The sequence below is a fragment of the Chiloscyllium punctatum genome, chromosome 17, assembly GCF_047496795.1.
Source record: "Chiloscyllium punctatum isolate Juve2018m chromosome 17, sChiPun1.3, whole genome shotgun sequence".
NCBI lineage: Eukaryota > Metazoa > Chordata > Chondrichthyes > Orectolobiformes > Hemiscylliidae > Chiloscyllium > Chiloscyllium punctatum.
In genome coordinates, this window is record NC_092755.1 from 56,649,516 (window position 1) to 56,668,539 (window position 19,024).

The 19,024-nt window shown below is 42.1% G+C and overlaps 1 protein-coding gene across 1 annotated transcript in view; it reads right to left on the bottom strand.

Moving 5' to 3' along the window:
- Positions 1–445: 445 nt before the first annotated feature.
- Positions 446–19,024, bottom strand: part of LOC140487858 (BICD family-like cargo adapter 1) — a 93,280-nt gene continuing 74,701 nt past the window's right edge. Inside the window, exons 9-12 of the mRNA XM_072587206.1 lie at positions 16,134–16,352; positions 13,672–13,802; positions 7,194–7,314; positions 446–4,094 (exon numbers count right to left, since the gene is read on the bottom strand). Of these exons, the coding sequence (XP_072443307.1) occupies positions 3,900–4,094; positions 7,194–7,314; positions 13,672–13,802; positions 16,134–16,352 (666 nt within the window). The 3' untranslated portion in view covers positions 446–3,899. The remainder of the gene's footprint in view (positions 4,095–7,193; positions 7,315–13,671; positions 13,803–16,133; positions 16,353–19,024) is intronic.

The window sequence follows — 19,024 nt, forward strand, 5'->3', positions numbered from 1 at the left end:
GCGTTTTGGTAATTGCTGAGACACTAATTCTCATTGATCAAAGAGTATATCGCAAGGAAGTGAAACATTTAAACAGTATACAACAGAACAGATGAACTTCTGATAAAAATATTGTGGGACAATGTGTACTTCTCAGCCAGATTCCGAGGAGATCGCTTGACTTGTGGAGAAAGAAACAGAGTGATGTTTCTCTCTCCAAATATGCTGCCAGACCTATGGAGTATTTTCCAGCCTTTTTACTATTCTGATTTCAAATTTTAGCATCCACAATTTTTTTTTGTGTTTGCTTAGATTTCAAATGGCAAGAGTAGGGTTGCATTCACTTTGACCGGTTTTGCAAAGTAAAATGTCCGGCCAAAATAGTATTACGATCAAAATTCACAGAAAAAATAATCCTCTAGTCTTCGAAGGTTCCCCCGTCGCCCCCCCACCCACCTCGCCCCTCTCCACTCCTGAAGGTGCTGATCACTACAAGCTCAGACAGGTGAGTTAAACCAGAATGACTTCACAACTGAGCCTTTATCCTAATCTCAGCTTTATCCATTAGCAGCTCAATATTAATGACCAAAGCAATCATCAACTGATAATACCTCAGTCCAGGGAAGAGGTAAAGGCCAAGCAGCAACTGCTATCCTGACCGACTTTTGTTAGTTTAGCACTGTGCAGAGGTTGAACCTGAAACCTTCCTGCTCTGCATGGCTCACTGTCATGTTTGATCTTTAGGTTACATTGCTTGGGTGGGTGCAAAAAACCCTACAGCTGAAGTGACACGAAGCGAGTGCAGAACAAGTGATACATCCCACCAGTTTAATCATAAACTCACTGTGCTGACCATTTATATTTCACTAGCCTGCCCCTGTTCCCTCTCAATAGATAGCTGAAACATAACCCACAACCTATTGCACAGGCACACAGTACTGTTGAGGAGTAGTACACTACTCCATGTGATTTTACTGATCAGGCACATGGCTTGCCTGTGAACACTACATAAGACCCTATGTTGTGCCTTGTACAATTCCAATTCCAAAGGCATCCAGAAATGTATCTAGATTATGGCGCTCCCCCACTCCCAGCTAAGAACCATGCTATGCTTGTACAGACACGTCGCAAACTGCTGCACAGGTTAGGTTTACATGACCCCAAAAATCCAACACCCAACCGTACCACTTAGGCACACACTATTAACAATCCACGATCATGTATAGGCACCGAGTACATTCTGTAGTGTCCCACAAACCCCATTCCTCATGCTATCTTGTACAGCAGGTGGTGCCATTGCACCATAGACACTGCAGAGGCAAATACCACGCAATCTCATTGTAAACGTCACAAGCACAAGTAACAGACTCAAGACAACAGGGAGGTGACATTCGCCAGATGATGACATCTTATAACATAAAAGCACATGACAATCCATCACAGACCATATGTGGTGCACTAGCGAACTATATAGGCTTGAGGCACACATTACACTAGCCCACACCACAGTGGACATGCGCAGGATATATTCTTACATATACATGCACATGGCGCATTATCAGACAGGCGCACACTCACACTCAACTGGAAAGGCACGTGGTACACTACTGCACAGATACAGAGTGCAGTATCCTTTACTGTGTAGGTAGATGATGCACAGATGCAGTAATACACTGTTCATGGTGCATCATCAAATACCACTGAGAGAGTACTGTACAGGGTGTACAGTACATTTAATATTGTGTATTGCAGGCAGGTGTGTTACCAGCACCATATTGCACAGACAATTCACCCTCAAATCTGCAAGGCTGCACAGTGATTCTAAAATCCCACGCAGGTGATACACAGGTTGGTCCCTGTAAAAGTACTGCACATGTGCAGTTATGCATGAAAATTCAAAGAGGTCACTGACTTAAATTGCCTGCAAACTTCAAAAACCAAATAGGAAGTTTCATATCACATCCATCATATATGACACAGAAATGATGCACTGACATTTTGTATGTTCACAGCGCATTCAACACAGCTCCCAATAGGCAATCTCACACTATTGAGCACCCTAGTAGTAATGCACTGTGTTTATCATTATGTGGTTTATAGGCATACGGTGCATAGTCACACAATTTACTTCACAAGCAAAAAGTATACTATTCACATCATGCACATACATACCACATGACTTCACACAATTATTCACGTGTATTTTCCCAGGTTACAACTCTACTATTATTACAATAATAAATTCTAAATACTCCCTAACACTCTACTCTCTACAGAGAAGAACAAACTCATTCTTTCCAATACATGATGCATGTCCTCAGTTGACAAACAGGCATATAATCAGTTATCCCAATCTATCCACTACACAGCTTAGGCATAGAGACCTTGCCCATAGCATACACAATGCACTGTCCCATGCTGCTATCTAGGGACACCTGCTTACTCAACATTAATGTGCACTGTATTAATTTGTTCCTAGATTTGTACAATCTGCAATTTCAAACACACCATACAATTTGCACATAATTCCACAACAGTCCTGTGCCGTCCATCACTTCATACACATACAGTGCACTGCTCCATACTGATCAGGCAAAAAGTATGTTATCTCAACCTACATTCGAGTTTGCATGATTCCACAGTACACAGTACAGACATAACCCAACTATTCTGGATAGGACTCTGCATCCAATCTTTCACTGAATGTTAAATTACATAGAAGATCTTCAAAATACACATTGCTTCCATCAATGTCTGAAAAGAGAAAGGGTAGGTTAATAATGGTTCTGCAACTGGATGCCCACGGGACAGCTACATTGGAAATTGTGGATGTTCAGTCATTTCTTTAGTCAATTAACTTTCCTTTTTTCCAGCATCACATGCCTGCAATTTCTCATATGAGTACCCAGTACCCCAACACCTCTGGCTGACAGTCTCACAATCAGCCAGAATGGGTCAGGTGACAATCCCTTCTGTGTTTTAATTTTACACCTGCACGGAAAACATGAGTCTGTCTTTTCTCTTTACAGCTGCAGTCAAACATCCCATGGACTCCTGTACTTTTCACTTTCCCAATATTCGTGACATATTTCACACCACGATCATTCACCATGAGTGTACTGTAGAATATTGACTATACTGACCAATACTTCATATTCAGACAACCTTACACTCGCATAGTGACTTAATACCCACAGGCTTTCTGCAAAGATGATTTTATGGAGCACCTTATACACCAACACAAAATTCACTTCAATACTGAACTTGTGCAAAGTGAATTATCTTACAGTATACTGAACAGGCATGACTCAGACAAACACTACATTCCACAGGCACACAGTGAACTGCCCACACCATACATGCACATGCAGCAGGATTCCATGTGAATCATCTGCAGTGCAATGTTCACAGGGTGCTGTACATTACTTAGTATGGATGCATATGGGTTTGCTGTCTTATACAATTCTTTAAGGGCAACCAGTCCAACTATCTCAAAACATACTATACAAACATCCAGTCCTTCTCAAATCAGACATTCTTCAACTCATTTCTTGCACATTTACATTCTTTTAAATTTAATTTTTTGAGAGAACAATTGAACTTATCAACATAATTTGATTTAACCTGTTATGTACAGTATGGTCGTGCAACACTCCATGTACAAGAACCTTTGCCAAAGACTATTTGGGCACCAGTAAAAGCGTGAGGACATCTCCAGTGACAAGGCAATCTCACTTGTTCGACCACCCAGGGTTTGCTCTACTACATTAACCTGCTTCCCTTTTGCGGGTGAATGGAAGTATTGCCCGAGCCCAGGAAGAACAAATTTTCTTCCCAATTCAGTGGAACACTCTTTGTACAAAGAATCTCTTGAAGCCCTGCCAAATCCACAATTGTCTCTTTAGCAGTTACAAAGAAAGTTAATTCTTCTTGAAAAATGAGAAGGGACTTTTCCCTTCTGCCCCAACGACCTCTTGTCGATTTCGTTCCAGTCTCACCGAGGAGATGACTTTGTGCCTCATGCTGCAGCTGTTCCGGTAGGATTGAGCTGGCGGATAACACTCTCTCTGTTGTTTGTCCATTAACTGCTGGTCAATGACCCTGTGCATATCATCCTGCAAGGAGGGGAACAGAAGTCAGCACATGCCACACATTTAAAGTTACACTGCTTGCAGATGATCTCACAGAGCATGACAATGATCAAACCAGATGATGCTGCAAGCCACACCTCTGAGCTACTCAAAACAGGCTGGAGGAGTAGATTTTACAGCTTTGGGACTGTAGAACAATATGCCTTGTACATACAGTGGTGAGTGTTGAAAGGATAATGAAGAACAGAAAAAAAAAACAGGGAAGGTCTGAGCTAAGTTTACTGTATTCCTAACACTGAGGCACAGGAGGATCAGGTGTTGTCCAGTGAAAGCTAGACAGCTTGGCACGGGGAGGAATTGGAATAAGGGTCAAAGAGGGGAGCTTAAACTCGCTTCTGTGCAGAATAAGGAATGTCAGGATTGGGAAGCTGAGTCAGGGATTGGTTAGTGTTGTGTTGATAATAGAGGAGGATTTGTTCATCCCTACTGCATGGCAATGGTCACTCTGTTATCTCACTTCAAACTCAAAGAGAGAGGATTTAGAAATCATTATTTCCTGAAACACAGTTACTATTTCTCAGATCAGAGTGTTTGTGGTGGTTAATACAGCATCTGTCTTACATGCTCTATGTTTGGCCAAACACATTGAATGGTGTTAGTTGGAAGAACAACCCCAGCTTTGTGCATCTAATGCAACATAGGTCAGGTATAAACCATAAAGAAAGGGGCTGCTGCAATTATTATTCTAAACACAGATTCATTCACTGGTCAGAAATCAATCTTAGTGGAACTGATGGTTGAATGATCTCCGGGATAATGAGTCACTTCACTGGTGAAGCAATGTGCAATGAATATCACAACAAATACATCAGGTTTTAGTGCAGTGAGAATAAGGCTGATCAGGTCTGAAAGTAAGCATGATGGGAGATAATTCTGATGGTCACTTGCCAATCATTTTCTGACCTGTAAAACCCAACAGCTATCTGCAGCTAACCTGAGAAGCCAAAGCTCACTCTGCCTATCACTCACAGCTGCATCCCATTGAAATGGCTGAAGAGTACCTGGTGAGAATGGAACATTCCAAAACTCAGGAATAGCCAAAGATGACGAATGGATGGAATGGGGAGACATTCTAACAAGTAGATGGGGTGAGATGTGACAATTAAAGCTCACCTCAGAGGCAGGAGGGGGCTTACAATAGTCTGCTTGTACAGTAGCTGGGAAAGGCCACTAGATGAGAAACCAGAGGAGCCAGATAGTGAAAAGCCCTGAGGAAGCAAACTGCAGCAGAAAGGAAAAGAGGGAAGAAAACACAAGACTCTGAAGCAACAAGAACAAAAGCGTTTCCTTGTTGGATTATTTATTAAAGTGTTACATGGGCGAAATGCAATATTACTGCTCCACTAACCACGATGCTCCTAACATACACTGCTCTCCTCAAATACCCATATCTACCCAGTGTATTCCCTTTATCATATAGAAATTTCCACAGTACAGGTACCTCTGCAGATCCCTACAGGGATCCAAAGGTGATCATGTTTATAATTACTGTGGCACACTGAGAATATTCCAGAAAAATCAAATCAGGTGTCGACTATGCAAATGCATCCATTTAAGGGAATCCCCTTTTTAATGTTTTCAGGCCACATCCCTGACACCCATCTCCATTACTTTCTAAGTATTTACTTACAATTTTCAGGATCAGATGTGATCAGAAATTTAGTGGTTGGCATTATTAATTATAAAATAATATTTTGTATAATATATGGAAGAAACTTGTTCATTCTAGTCTCCTGTTTTCAATATTCATTTATGCAACTTCAGGATTCAGTGCCTAAACACTGTAATTGTAGCAAGTATTTTGGAATTAAAAACCAGGATTCGGACTTATTGCAACATTTTACTGCCCATTAATCTTTATTTAGCAGGCTTTTGCCCACGATGTCACCCATTCTGAATTTTCCTTAGATACAAAATATTGCATTCCAAATTGGTTGCAATTTTGACTGAATTCAGTTCAAAGCATTAGGCTTAGGGGAGTAAACTCAGAATCTCTGTAGTGTGGAATCAGGCCATTCGGCCCAGTGAGTTTACACTGATCCTCAGAAGACCATCCCACCCCCTTAGCCTGTCCCTGTGACCCTGCACTTCCCATGGCTAATCCATCTAGCCGGCACACTCCTGGACACTATGGGCAATTTAGCATGGCCAATCCAACTAATCTGCACATCTTTGGACTGAAGGAGGAAACCCACGCAGACACGCAGAGAATGTCTGTCTGGAGTTTGCACAGTCTCCTGAGGCTGGAATTGAACCCGGGTCCCTGGTGCTAACCACTGAGCCACCATGCCACCCATAATGTGTCCATTTTTAAAAAATATGTTGGAATATTTCATTCCTTCCTGGACTTAATGAGCACAAAATTTAATCACCCCAATTCCAGATCAAGGTAGCTGAGCTGGACTGGTCTAACATTGGTGGAGGGGAAAATACTCAACATTTCAAAGCATAATGTTCATGTATTATACGAGCGTAGACAGTGTTTAGGTGGTATCATTCTGGTTTACTATGAGTAGAACCTCCCAGATTACAAGAAATCACAGAAAATATAACTGAAAAAATAGTCAACTGGAGATGTCTAAAGGGCAAAAACTCCTAGATTTTCAGAAAGCCGAGGTTGAAATTTCACATCAGAAGGTACGTGGAGTCGAAGGCAAATTCACAAGGTTTTTGGCAATTGTCAGTGTAACAAGTAAGAGATTCATCACGTTAACCGAATGAACTGAAATTACATTGAGGATTCTCTTAACAGGATCAGCATATGCCAGTGAAATTCTCTCAATATTCCCAAATTCATAAAGGTGGAAAAAGGGATTGTCATGTGAGAAAGATATCTAACCTAGTTATTCCAGGAAATATTGTTAGATATTTATTTTTGGATGCAAAGAACGCTATTGCAACACATCACCTTTTAAGCAACTTTTCCTCCAGATGATGTGGAAATAATGAAGCCTCATCAGGACCTGGTTTAAGATTCATCAAACTGTGACAATAATTTAAATCACTAGGTTCAAAAGAGACCCTGCTAAGGTTGGTACTGGAACACTCTGCCCTTTGACCTACCTGCCAGGCCTCTAGCTGCTGAGAGAGGTTGAGTTTCTGTTGGATTGCGTCAAGGAGTTGGCTGTTGAGTGACATCATGTCAATCTTACACTTGGCCAGTTCCATTTCCACTGCATTCTTCCTGAAAAAGAAACTCAGAATATTACCTTTACATTATATCGTCGTAATTTAATGTCCAACCATATCACACATTGGAAGGAGTTTCAGAAGATTATGCATTGCTCTATGGGAAACTAAATCACAGAGACCAGTAAAATTCAACATTAGGGAAACTAGAGTTAGCCTCAGGCCAAGGGTTGTGGACTGGCATGTGTTAAATCAACCACTTTTTAATTCCAAGTCACCATCCAATATCATCGATAAAATTAACGCGTGGCCATTGAACAAGAACTGGATCAGTTGGGATACACCACCCACTCCATCTTGATGAATGAGCCAAAGGCAGCTGTCTAGGGTTTCACAGAAATTGAAATGAAATGGCAGAGGCCCAAAATTTGCAGAAATATAATCTAAGAGCAGCAGAATGGATTGTGGGGCCGTGAAATGCTGCACACCTAGCCTTTACCCAACCTCAGGCCATACAGCTCATCCTGGAAGTTGCATTCCAGGACCAATTTGGGTTTTCACCACAGATCAGGTCTGTACATCATCCCTTACCTGAACAAATTTCACTTTTTAACAAAAGGCAAAAGAGGCAGCTCTCTAAAAGGCAAACAAATGTAACAGGACATTTGAAAGGACCAACACCAACCTATTTACCAGCTCATGGATATCTTGTCAACTTTCTTTGTTCTGGCTTATTTGAAGATCTGTTCCACCAATGGCAAAACACAACAGTTCAGACTCACTGGGACAGTTTCAGAATATTCTCAGGACTTTGAGGAAATAGATGGCCAGTAAGCACATCCCTTTGTAATAGATTACAAAGGCTAGTTACCAGAATTTTCACACTACACTAAATCTCCTCACTTTAGACATGCATTAATCTATTGAACTTATTCGATTTGTCCACTTGAACTGCCTTATCACAAAACTTATTTCACAACTGCTACACATTGGGTAAAAACACTAAATTCAAAGCATCTCTTTGATACTATAAAACATCAAGCATCTAATGAAGGAAGTTCAAGGATATGGAGTACTGTATCCAGTTCTGGTCGCTCAGTTATAGGTAGGATATTGTTAAGCTTTCAGAAGAGATTTACCAGGAGGCTGCCAGGTAAGGAAGTTTGAGTTATAAAGAAAGATTAGATAGGCTGGAGTGTAGGAGGTTGAGAGGTGACCTGATAGAAGTTTATAAAATAATGAGAGGTATAGATAGAGTTAACGGTAGCTGTTTTTTGTCCCCCGAGGATGGGGGATTTCAAGGGGGCACATTTTTAAAAGTGAGAGGAGAGAGATTTGAAAAAGAAATGAAAGACAATTTTTTTTTTACACAGACGGTGGTGTACATATGGAATGAACTTCCTGAAGAAGTGGTGGATGTGGGTGCAATTACAAAGTTTAAAAGACATTTGGATATGTACATGAATAGGAAAGGTTTGGAGGGAAATGGGCCAGGCGCAGACAGGTGGGGCTAGTTTAGTTTGAGATTATGTTCAATATGGGCTGATTGGACAAAAGGGTCTGTTTCCATGCTGTATGACTCTATGACACTTGAAATCTGGACAATAAACAGACTTTTTTTTTGCAAAACATTTATTCACTGTGGGACACGGGCGTTGCTGGCTGGCCAGCATTTATTGCCTGTCCCTAGTTGTCCTGGTGAACTGCCCTCTTGACTCCCAATCCATGTGCTGTAGGTGCTCAGGTGATGGTACTCCCATGTAACTGCTGCCCTTGTCCTTCTAGATGGAAGTGGTCATGGGCTTGGAAGGTGCTGTCTGAGAATCTTTGGTGTGTTTCTGCAGTGCATCATGTGGATAGTACACACTGCTCCCACTAAGCTTCGGTGATGGAGGCACTGGATGCTAGTAGATATGGCACTAATCAAGCTGGCTGCTTTGTTTTGGATGGTGTCAAGCTTCTTGAGTGTTGTTGGAGCTTCACCCATCTAGGCGAGTCATTTAGTCATAGAGATATACAGCACAGAAACAGACCCTTTGGTCCAACTCGTCCATGTCAACCAGATATCCTAACCCAATCTAGTCCCACCTGCCAGCACCTGGCCCACATCCATCCAAACCCTTCCTATTCATATACCTATCCAGATGCCTTTTAAATGCTGCAATTGTACTAGCCTCTACCACTTCCTCTGGCAGCTCATTCCATACATGTACCATCCTCTGAATGAACAAGTTGCCCTTTAGGTCTCTTTTATATCTTTTCCCTCTCACCCTAAACCTATGCCTTCTAGTTCTGGACTCCCCCACGCCAGGAAAAAGACTTTGTCTATTTACCCTATTCACACCCCTCATATTGTTATAAATCTCTGTAAGGTTACCACGCAGCCTCCAATGTCCCAGGGAACACAGCCCCAGCCTATTTAGCCTCTCCCAATAGCTCAAAACATCCAAACCTGGCAACACCCTTGAAAATCTTTTCTGAGCCCTTTCAGGTTTCACAACACCCTTCCGATAGGAAGGACACCAGAGTTGCAAGCAGTATTCCAAAAGTGGCCTGTATAGCTGCAACATGACCTCCCAACTCCTGTACTCAATGCTCTGGCCAATAAAGGAAAGCATACCAAACGCCTTCTTCACTATCCTACCTACCTGCGACTCCACTTTCGACAAGCTATGAACCTGCACTCCAAGGTCTCTTTGTTCAGCAACCCTCCCTAGGACCTTACCATTAAGTGTATAAGTCCTGCTGAGACTTGCTTTTCCAAAATGCAGCACCTCACATTTATCTGAATTAAACTCCATCTGCCACTTCTCAGCCCATTGGCTACCTAGTCAAGATCCTGTTGTAATCTGAGGTAACCTTCTTCGCTGTCATTTTGGTGTCATCTGCAAACTTACTAACTCTACCTCTTACGCTCACATCCAAATCATTTATATAAATGATGAAAAATAGTGGACCCAGCACCAATCCTTGTGGTATTCCACTGGTCACAGGCCTCCAGTCTGAAAAACAACCCTTCACCACCACCCTCTATCTTCTACCTTTGAGCCAATTCTGTATCCAAATGGCTAGTCCTCCCTGTATTCAGTGAGATCTAAGCTTGCTAATCAGTCTCCCATGGGGAACCTTGTCGATTACCTTACTGAAGTCCATATAGATCACATCCACTGCTCTCCCCTCATCAATCCTCTGCTACTTCTTCAAAAAACTCAATCAAGTTTGTGAGACATGATTTCCCACGCACAAAGCCATGTTGAACTATACCTAATCAGTCTTTGCCTTTCCAAATACATGTATATCCTGTCCCTCAGGATTCCCTCCAACAACTTGCCCACCGCCAACATCAGGCTCACCGGTCTATAGCTCCTTGGCTTTTCCTTACCACCTTTCTTAAATAGTGGCACCACGTCAGCGAATCTTCAGTCTTCTGGCACCCCACCTGTGACTATTCATGATATAAATATCTGGGCATTCTTGTTCTCAATCTATCTAACTGGTGGGAACAACTTTTCCCTATCTAAACTGAATGGACCCTTTAAACTTCTCCTCTCCAATCAACTACTTAACTGAAGTTCCTCACCTTCTTGTGAAACTTTGGAAGATTGTTGTAATACCAAGAAATAATTGTGCGTGTCTGTGTATATGTAAGCATGCATGCTCAAGTGTACGTTGGTGTGTGTTCATGCATGTTTGTATGCGTGCGGTCTCTCTGGCCCTGAGCTTCAATCCTGGAATTGACAGATCTCCTCAGAAATCATCACACATTTCCTCAAGGCTTCAGACAATTATTGCTTTGAAAAATGCTTTCAGGACAGATTCAATGATTTATACACAGAGTGCAGTCCATTTTGTAGGGAGAAACAGGAGATAAACATGAACAGTTAACCGAATAAAGTCCAAGGTAAACAGAAAAGGACGAACTTAAAAAGGAAAGGCAAGTGAAGATCAGAGCAGGATTATCATTTCATATGTTGATCTTCAAAAGTAAACATTTTAGTGATTGACTCAGGTGGTGAGGGTGAACTTCACCAACACATTCCACCTTGACCTTAAATTTACCTGGACCATCTCTGACACCTCCCTCCCCTTCCTGGACCTTTCCATTTCCATTAATGACGACCGACTTGACACTGACATTTTTTACAAACCCACCGACTCCCACAGCTACCTGGATTACACCTCTTCCCACCCTACCTCTTGCAAAAATGCCATCCCGTATTCCCAATTCCTCCGCCTCCGCCGGATCTGCTTCCAGGAGGACCAGTTCCACCACAGAACACACCAGATGGCCTCCTTCTTTAGAGACCGCAGTTTCCCTTCCCACGTGGTTAAAGATGCCCTCCAACGCATTTCATCTACATCCCGCACCTCCGCCCTCAGACCCCACCCCTCCAACCGTAACAAGGACAGAACGCCCCTGGTGCTCACCTTCCACCCTACCAACCTTCGCATAAACCGGGGAGTTGAAATGTTGGGCCACGGGGCGGTGTGGTTGATTGGTGCGGGTGTCCCGGAGATGGTTCCCTAAAGTGCTCTGCTAGGAGGCGCCCAGTCTCCCCAATGTAGAGGAGACCGTATCGGGAGCAACGGATACAATAAATGATATTAGTGGATGTGCAGGTAAAACTTTGATGGATGTGGAAGGCTCCTTTAGGGCCTTGGATATCCCACTCTGCCGAGGACATGGAGGTCCTGGGCCTCCTTCACCGCCGCTCCCTCACCACCAGACGCCTGGAGGAAGAAAGCCTCATCTTCCGCCTTGGAACACTTCAACCCCAGGGCATCAATGTGGACTTCAACAGTTTCCTCATTTTCCCTTCCCCCACCTCACCCTAGTTCTAAACTTCCAGCTCAGTAACTGTCCCCATGACTTGTCCGGACTTGTCCTACCTGCCTATCTTCTTTTCCACCTATCCACTCCACCCTCTCCTCCTTGACCTATCACCTTCATCCCCTCCCCCACTCACCCATTGTACTCTATGCTACTTTCTCCCCACCCCCACCCCCCTCTAGCTTATCTCTCCATGCTTCAGGCTCACTGCCTTTATTCCTGATGAAGGGCTTTTGCCCGAAACGTCGATTTCGCTGCTCGTTGGATGCTGCCTGAACTGCTGTGCTCTTCCAGCACCACTAATCCAGAATCTGGTTTCCAGCATCTGCAGTCATTGTTTTTACCTTGTGTTCAGGGAACAGTTTAACACTAAAATGCCTGTAATGAAATCACATCATATTTTTTAGGTTAGGTACCCACTTTTCCATAGTATCCCTATACAAAGGCTGCATGTATATTTGGTTTCAACAGCTCCCAGATTTCCAATAACCAGCCAAAAGCAGTTCCTAGGTGCCACATAGAGTGGAACAAAGAAGTTACTGTCTGTTATTTTTATTCGTTGATAGAACGTGGGCATACCTTTTAATAGAAAAAGATTTTCATGACATGTTGGTATTGCTGGCTAGGCCGCATTTATCGTCCATTCCTAATTCCCCAGAAGGCAGTTCAGATTCAACCACATTGTGTGGGTCTGGAGTCACACGTAGGCCAGATCACCAATCCCAGTATATACTGCACACTCACTATGCGGTGATGTTTCAAGCCCTGTTCCAATAACTATAATATAGGGCAGGGCTTAGGAACTGGTCCCTGGAGCTCAGTTGCTACCATTTATAGCTCATTAGTTACCCAGTCAATTAATAATCCAATTTATAACATCCCTGATCCCATGAGTTTCCACCTCAAGTTTAAATCTTTTCTCAAAGACATTTTGAATGTTAAGAGGCTGATTATTGATTTGAGAGTTGGGTGGGAGGGTGGGGCAGGTGGAGTGGTGTATGCATTCTAAGATTAGTTTGTACAAATAGTATGGAATTTATTTCTCCTGGCTGTCTGTCATCACTTGCGATCTTCACTTCTTTTACCTGGACTGCATAGATATTCAAGTCTGCATTATTAGGCCTGTAGCTAGACAGATGCCTTCAGAGAGGCGAATCAGACAGCAAGATTTCTATACATAAAAAATCCAATTATTTAGGCATAGAGAATAAATTGAAGATTCAAAATGCCGCATGAGATCTTTTCATATGCATTTGTCTAAATATATTGAATGCGTTCAAGGATTTATTCAGACCACAAATCTAGCTCAGCTGGGAAAAGGATGATTTAAATTCACAACGTTGAAGTGCTTTTCAGGGGGCAGAGATGAGGGAGAGGAAGAGGATGGCATGAAAGATGCTGCAAAACCTCCTGTTGGGAGTGAGATAGAAGGCGAGGTAATTTTTAGCCACCAAATTAACCAAGGCCCACCATGACCAGAAATTTCTCTCAGTCCTTCACCCTAAATCAGACAAGCTTCAGGTCAGCGCAACATTGAGGGCCGGGGGGCCTGTACTGCGTTGTAATGTTCTATGTTCTTACTTTGCTATGGCTTCATCCCGGGCGCTGACAGCTTTCTGAAGCTGCTTGTCTAGTTCCTTTTCTTCAGAAGTCACCTTCAGCTTGTCTCTCTCTTCTTTCATTGCATTCATTTCAACTCTCAGCAGCACTACCTATAAAGACACAAGATCAACGAGAGTAAAAGCCTTATGAAAACCAGCCTGGTGGGAGTGCACAGAGCTTAACATTCAGTACATCTAACGTGAAGTGTAATCCTTGGGTTAATGTTCCAAATCCATAAGTCCACTATGGATGCGTAAATCAACATTACTGTCTAAACTGTGTACAGCTGCAGGAAATTGTAGGGGTAAGAAAAAAATGAAAAAATTCATACTGATGTGGCAGGAAGTGTCTTTCTCACGTTTTGATACTCCTGATGCAGGAACGCTTTATTATGACACAGGATAGCCAAAAATAGTGTTAACACTGTTTAAATTTAAAATGTGCACTGAAGCACATCAAATAACAGACAGATTTGAACATTGCTATGTACCCAGAAACACTGGAAAAATGTTGCATGCCAATACTGGAGAGGTTGGGATAGATGGAAAAGATCATGTGACAAGAATGAACCCACCACTTCCCACCACTGATCAACATGCCTGAATGCTGGAAATGTCTTTCCTCCGGTTCATTTTAATTCTGGGAGCTCTGGTGGATGGGCTGGCTAGTTGGTCAATCAACTGGCCAACAAAGGTCTCTCAGCAGAGCTGACAATGAATTTCCAGTCAGCAGGTTGATCCCATCGCACACTGAGGCCAAGCATGGCCAAGGGATGGAGTCAGACTTCCTGGAGGGTGGTGCAGTGCTCTAACTCCTGCACGTTCCATACATATCACAGTCAAGGCTTTAGCTGCTGGTTGTCCAGTGGAAGGATTGCTCCTCCAATGAGGATGCCAGTCTGGACGTTGTGCCCCTTTTAATTAACAAAACTTCAAAAAGCTTTTGAGAAGGCTCCTCAAAATGGAAGCACTCTCTCGTTCTCTGCTCACAGCCCCGCTCCCCCATCTACAGTGCCTACCTCTAACCATGGGCTAGCCAATGTGTCACTGCTAGAAGTCCTCCTCCTTCACTCTTCAGTCTCAGAAGCCTGACTGCTTTGCTCAACTGGATTGTGAAAATGCACCCTGGCTACTCATTCACCTGATCTTCAACAACATCTAGTGTCAAGTGACAATATGGTACCAGCTGGATTCAGAAATTCAATCCACTCCAGGATTTATAATTTAGCCACTGTTACCTTTAACTCTGGAGCTCCTGCCAAAGAGAATATGGGGTAAAATTTAGGAATCGCATGGACAACAGGGTTTACAAAACTGTAGTGGAATTAATACTGTGGAAAACTGACATTTGGTTAATCATTTGATTTCATTTGGCAATAGATATTCGGGCTGATGTTTATTACTTAACTCCAATGTTATCATGTTTTGTGAAGGAGGGATACATTATCCTTATTATGTGGCATGATCACATGTCCTTCTTGTAAAAAGAATTAATATTTGGGAATTGAATACTTCCTACTTAAAGTACAGAAGAACCTCAATTATCTGAATGAGATGGGCGGGCACTAGTTTGTTTGGATAATTGATTAATTGGTTAATTGATTTTCTCTGGGACTCAGCGTTTTCTATGAAGTCTGCTCCCCATTCAGGAGACTAGGCAAAAGCACGCCACATGCGAGGCCCACTCCCAACCCTGTCCACTCCCAGCCCCGCTCCCCTAACCCCGCACCTCCATCCACCTCCACCCAGTCCAACCCCTGTCTGCACCCCCGCCTGCTAATCTACTAGGTTACTGAGTACAGGGTATTATCATAATACTGTCATTCACAGTGTTCCATCTGATCAGCTATGTCCCAGAAGAACCCAAACAACTGCAATCACTCATGCAGCAAAAGTCTGAGGATGATGGAAAGCTGAACTAGAAACAGAAAATGCTGGGATCAGATCGCAGCTGCCGAGAAAGAAGTATTTAATATTTCAAGTCTATGATCTTTTGTCAGAATTCACTTGTCACATGAAGGGGCTGCCTCCAGTTGTCGATATTTACTCTAAGACCATGAGATGGAGTAGCAGAAGTAATCCTTGTTCTTGAGTTCTTGTTATTGGTGCTAGTGAAAGATCGGTGACCAAAAATCTTAACTCTGATTGTCTCTCCACAGGTACTATATGACCTGCTAAGTATTGGAGGCAAATTTTGTTGTTATTGCGAAATTATCTAATATCTTTCAAATGAGTGTCCATAGGCTCTTTTCCAAATGAACATTATAGAAAAAGCTATTTTTGATGGGAGCCTCAAACTAAAAGGAGCGAAGTAAATTGAATTTGAATTCAAAGGGTGCTCATTACAGTTTGTAACATATGACAGATTCTTGTTGGAGTTTTCCCAGTTATGTATATCTGTAATACACTGAATTCTATTTGAGATCATACAAACGAACATACCGTAGACTCATTTCCATCAAGAATGTTCTGAATCAGGCGTTTAAGCTCATGCAATGCTGTGTGAAGGCTCCCTGTGGGGATATCTTTGGCAGAGGAGGTGTCAGAGGATTCATCCATAGAGGAGTCGGTGGAAAGTGCAGAGTCTGTGATGTCATTTCCTCTCAGGTGTGAGCAAAGTGAGCGTACTTGGCAGTAAGCCTCCCAGAGCTCTATTCTCAGCTGGAATGACAGAATAAGGTATCGTTATACATGTAGTCCATCAAGGAAATATGGACCAAAAGACAGAGTACAGCAAGAGACATGTCTTCATCACAAGGTTCGAAGCATCAATAGCAAGACAACCCAGAAATAAAAAAACCATAATGGCAATATCTGGAGCCACTTTACCTCTGAGCTATTGAAATTCCCTCCTGCAACTTCTCCAAACCTTTAAGATAACTACCTTTAAATTATCACTTTCAACAATTAGTTGTTCATTCGTAATTGCTACTTGTACTTCAGGAAATACTGCAACCCAAGCAAGCCTTTGGTTTTGGAACAGAACAGTACTAACCTTGAAAATTCCAAAATCAAGTACGCTCATTAAAATCTTATACCATCATCATATACAGATTGCAGTTCTGATCTGATGTTTGTGATGCTTATTCTGATACAGTAAGCACTGCACCTTCTTTACAGATTGATAAGTTTGTTACAATCCTGTTAGAGGTCATTAACGTTTGAAGAAATTCAAACACCATGCAATTAACTGACATAATTATGCCATGATTAAACAAAAACCTTATCATACCTTTAAATACAAAGTAAACAAAGTAAGTAATATGAATTTAACACGATCATTTATGAAGACTAATACCAGAAGTTCAGTTCTGCTTTCTATTCCTACTCATGAGGAGTTCCTTTATCACATAAAATCTTCAAGGTTCATTCTCTTTCCTGCAGCAACACAAAAGTGGACCAATGCTCTCTGGAATTCAATCTGATTTCTTTTCAGTGTTTCGACTATTTGCCAAGGTACAGGATTCTATGGAAGTTCTTCCATTAGCTTTTGGCCAAGTGACTCCTCCAATTTCTTCTTTTTTGTACTCTAGATTCCCCAGTTTAAGCCTGGGCCTCCCAGTGACCTCTGAGCAATTATTTAAAACATCCAGCTTCCAACAACCCAGTGCCATGGTTTCAAAGTGCAACCAAGATGATTATACCTCGACTGCAACAAGATTCACTGCCTTTCACTGAGGGGCTTACCGTAGGCATATTTCTGCAGCTTTCAAGTAAATACATTTTCCAGTCATTTCTTCTCTTTCCAAGTGTAACTTATATCAATGGCCATCGGCAGGCTACACTATATGAAACAGTTCTAGCACTTACTCTACTTCAGGTCCGGGTCTGGTATTATCTCTTGACTGTCCAGGAGCTATAAAACTGCACTAGGGCCAAAGCTGACATGGTCACTTAGTTCTTTTCCCAAGCTGGTTGTGCCTTTACTATACTTACAGGGACAAACTCAAAACAAAGGATCTCACTAAGCTGCACGCCTCGCCAGGTAAAAATGGAAATGAACTGCCTTTTAATTCCAAGCCGTGCCGAATTCTGGGAAGCCACATTAATAAGTTATCCATTAGAGGGAACATTCCAAATATCATACTCCCCAGTAATTTAGCTAGGAGTGCTCATCTGCTATTTTGCCATGTAACTCCCCAGCTATCTTATTTCAACACGGCCCTATTCTCTTAAGGAGGAGAAAGTGAGGACTGCAGATGCTGGAGAGTCAGTCAAAAAGTGTGGCACTGGAAAAGCATAGCAGGTCAGGCAGCATCAGAGGAGCAGTATCCAATGCACTCCTGATGAAGGGCTTATGCCCGAAACGTCAACTCTCCTATTTCTTGGATGCTGCCTGAACTGCTGCACTTTTTGACTCCCAATATCTAAGTATAAAAGTCTCCTAGCTTGTTTTAATTGTATTTACTACAGAGTTGCTATTTCTTCCTTAATTTTGACAGTTAAACCTTTATTTCATTTAACTTGTATTTTAAGACACACGAACTATGACCTAGAAAATTAGAACAGACTGCACCAGTGCATCTCCAATGGCTTATGCTGTATGTAAACACTCTCAGACATGCGGTCTCTTGGGTGAAAAGTTAAACTGAAGCCTTTTTGTCTTTTTGGGTGGACATAAAAATTCCCCAGAGTACCACTTGAAACGCACTTGGGAATATTTTGGATTTCTTGGCCAACATTCATCCCTCAACAATTCAGGCACTTCAAGAAGCATTTAATTTTGTGAGATACACATTAAAAACAAGCTAAAAAACAGTCTCCGCATGCTCCTGTTTATAGCAGTGCCAGTGAATTCCCATTTGATACTCTCACCTGGCAACAGTTTATACAATATAGAGATTTCCTTATCTCTTTAAATAGAGATTAACGTTTGCACATGTACGATCAACATTTCAAAATTAAATCATTGCAGATTTCCATATTCTGTATGAAGCATCACAATATGGGATTCCCTACCTCAATAATTCTTTTTGTACATGCATTTGCTTTCCTCAAACAACAGACAGTTGATGTCTTGTATCCATCAATTCAATGCAAGATTGCTTTCTTTCCAGCATTTCATACTCGTAAACCTCTGTACCCTCTTGACTATAATCACATCTCCCAATGTAGTATCTAAAACTGTAAGCAGTAAATTACCTAGGGTCAAACTAGTGTTTCAAACAGTCCCAGTGCCACCAAACTGGTCTTACACTCTGCTTTGACTAATAACAGGAATTGCCTCACATAGCTGCATCACCATTTTATCTACCAGACCTGATGTCTTCAGGGATCTGTGGTCATGCATTTCAAGGTCTTTCTGCTCTTCTACACGACTCTCTATCCTAACA